Below are 3,345 nucleotides of genomic sequence, written 5' to 3'. Positions count from 1 at the left end.
TTCTCGTGCCAAAAAGCGACGGGTCGCATCGACCCATCTTCAACCTAGCAATCTTGAACAACTACGTAATAACCGACAGGTTCAGATTAATAAATGTCTATCGAGTCCCAGACTTCCTTCAACCAAATGACTGGATGTGCAAAATAGACCTGTCACAGGCCTATTTTCACCTTCGCGTAACTCCATCTCACAGACGGTTCCTATGACTAATTTACAAAGGAAAGTTAGTGGAGATGTCGTGTCTCCCGTTCGGTCTGAGTACGGCCCCGAAGGTTTTTGCATCCCTTTCAATTGGGTAGCTCAATCACTAAGGGAACAAGGGATTCGAATAATAGTCTATTTGGACGACTTTTTAGTCGTACATCAAAACCCTCAGATATTACAGTCCCATGTACAAATCACGGTAGAGAGATTACAATATCTCGGATGGATGGTGAATTTCGACAAGTCCACACTAGCACCTTGCCAACGCCTAGTTTACCTGGGCGTTCAGTGTGACACTCTGTTAAACGAAAAATCTCTGCCCGAGAAAAAGTGCCTGAACCTGGTGTCCAAAATATCGACAGCACTAAAGGAAAAGACTATCGATTTGAAAGCTTTGCAGAGCCTAGTGGGTCTTTTAAACTTTGCAAGTTTTGTGGTACCAAGGGGCAGGCTTCACTTCCGAGCTCTGCTTTCCTTCCTGAACACAGTATCCAAGATTCCTGTTGCCAAATTCAAGATTCCCGTACATGCCTTGAAAGAGTTCACTTGGTGGTTGCAGAACCACTCCTGTCCCTCTCTGATTCATTTCGCGGCACCAATGCATTTCCTAGCAACCGATGCCTCAGACGTAGCTTGGGGAGCGCAACTAGACAACCGATCGTTCCCAGGCTCCTGGAACGACCGCGAACAACTGTACCACTGCAACCAGAAGGAACTGTTAGCGTTACTCAAAATATTACAGAAACAAGGTCAGTTTCTGAGTTGTTCCACGGTTTTATGGCAGTGCGACAACAGAACAGCGGTAGCTTTTATTCGCAAGGAAGGCGGCACGAAATCGATTGCTCTTTTGGAGTTGACAATCGACATTTTCGAGGTTTTAGATCGCTATCAAATTCACCTAGCCGCTTATCACATTCCGGGAAAATTCAACTCCCACGCAGATCATCTGTCTCGCTACCGATCTTCCCCCGAGTGGCACCTTTTGCCGACGTGTACGGACTTGATTTTCAACAGATTCGGGGTTCCGGTAATAGATTTGTTTGCGTCGGAAGATGCACACGTGGTTGCTAATTATGTGTTTTTGGACCAAAACGACAACCAAGCCCTATTCCACGACGCGTTTTCACAGACTTGGAATTATCACCAAGCGTGGATTTTTCCTCCCCCGTATTTGATCCCCAAGGTCCTTGCCCACCTCAATCTGGCCAAGGGCCTATATCTGTTAGTAGTGCCACGATGGGAACGGGTCTTTTGGAGAGCCGATATCAAATCCCGAGCGTTAGCAGCTCCTTTCACAATCAAGCATCTGAATCGCCACCTAATAGACATCTCGACGGGCCTTCCACCTCCCAAAGTAAAGGAAATGACGTTGGAAGTATGGAAATGTCTCACAGTCTAATGGACTGGAATATCCTCAACTGGACCTACTTTCGTCATCCTGGCGTCCTTCCACGCGTAATACTTATAAAGTAGTATGGCATAGATGGCTAGGTTGGTGTAAAAAAGAGAAACTTGATCCATATCGCCCATCTGGTTCAATTCTAGCAAAATTTTTAGCCGATTTATATTTGATTGAAAACCTGTCATATAATACTATACTATTGCACAAATCCGTGGTGTCTACCCTTTGTAATACCGAATCATCTGGTGCCTTAAGTGCTCATGTTCTTGTTAAGCATGTTCTTAAATCTATAGCGTTAAAAAAGCCTACGCTCCATAAGAAAACTATTTGGGATGTCAATGTTCTTATTTCCTTTTTGACTTCATATGAAATTAATGAAAATAACTGTTTCGCTGTCGCCAGACATACCGCTATGTTACTTCTTTTGTGTTCCGGTAGACGTATCCACGATCTGACCCCCTTGGCAGTCATTAATGAGCATAACATTGACAATACAGATCATATCATATTATGGCCCAGATTTGGCTCTAAAACTGACCGTTCTGATTACAGGCAATCGGGTTGGAAACTATTAAAGAATGAAAATACGAAAAACCTCGATCCGGTGTTTTGGGTGAAGCATTGTATCAAAATATTTAATGAAAAACGGAATTCCTCAAATAATTATTCTTTATTTCTTAACTTAAGAGGTAATCATAACCCAGCATCACCTACGGTGATTGCAGGCTGGGTGAAATCTCTCTTATCAGAGGCAGGTATTGTCGCAGCTCCGGGTAGCGTGCGCTCTGCGGTCGCCTCCAGGAGTTGGGCCGATAATGTCTCAGTTGACGAAATTTTGTCACAAGGAAACTGGAAATCCGGTGACACATTCCGTCGCTTCTATAGACGTCAGGTAGTCCAGGCTCCTGCTAGCCCTGGGATGACAAATTACTTTTGCCCAATTTAATAAAAATTGTAATTAATGTAATATTGAATTATTATGAAGGAAGATATTATTTAGTTTTTTTATATATATTCCGATTAGTTTGATATTTTGTGATAGAATAATTTTTTTAAGCATCGCACACTTTCTTTTTATGGCTTATTTTTATGCCTTCAGCCTGACGAAATGCATACATTCACATTGGCGTCCTCCTCCACCAGGCGATAACAAACAGGTCTCATTATGTTTAAGGTTCAAATAACGGTCAGGTTTTTAATAACAGCGTTCTACCTTACAATAAAACGCTTATTAAATACCTAAAATACCCGTCACGAGAAGCTATAAATTATGTAAACAAACATCTTTTACTAAGTAAACATTTTATACTGCGAGATAATAATAAATTGAACATATTCAATCGACATGAAATATAGACGGGTTATATGAAAGTAACAACCTATTTAATTTAGTCGGATCATATTTTAACGACGCAAAGCGCTATCGTTTGTGTTTTTTGGTACCGGAACGCGTCCGTCGCAGGGATTGTAAACTATCGGGACGCCATTTTGAAATAAACGCGTCATTCGAGTTTCGAATGCGTACGAGTTTGTTTCATTGCTTTGCATATATCGCGAATCTGGTTGTTATTGTTAATTTTACTTATGAATCTGACGAATAATTATTCTTAAATAATATATGTTAATTAATATTTGTTACTTAATAATTTATTAAATCTTAAACGAATTAATTTTTTTTGTTGGTCCAAATGTTGTGAACTCCTGAACACTTGTTTACAAAATTTATAGCTTCTCATGAC

General features: G+C 41.0%; 1 protein-coding gene across 1 annotated transcript; it reads left to right on the top strand.

The window, feature by feature from the left end:
• The first annotated feature begins 202 nt into the window (after positions 1-202).
• LOC125075648 lies at positions 203-1,603 on the top strand. The gene has a single exon (XM_047687356.1). It carries the CDS (start codon positions 203-205, stop codon positions 1,601-1,603), a length of 1,401 nt encoding a protein of 466 aa, XP_047543312.1.
• The last annotated feature ends 1,742 nt before the right edge of the window (positions 1,604-3,345 follow it).

The sequence above is a fragment of the Vanessa atalanta genome, chromosome W (genome assembly GCF_905147765.1).
Source record: "Vanessa atalanta chromosome W, ilVanAtal1.2, whole genome shotgun sequence".
NCBI classification, from domain to species: domain Eukaryota; kingdom Metazoa; phylum Arthropoda; class Insecta; order Lepidoptera; family Nymphalidae; genus Vanessa; species Vanessa atalanta.
The sequence above is the reverse complement of the archived record's forward strand: the minus strand, read 5'-3'. Positions and strand labels throughout refer to the sequence as shown.

Excerpts from the sequence above, each read along its gene's own strand:
- LOC125075648 (XM_047687356.1), top strand. The coding sequence starts at position 203 with ATGACTAATTTACAAAGGAAAGTTAGTGGAGATGTCGTGTCTCCCGTT.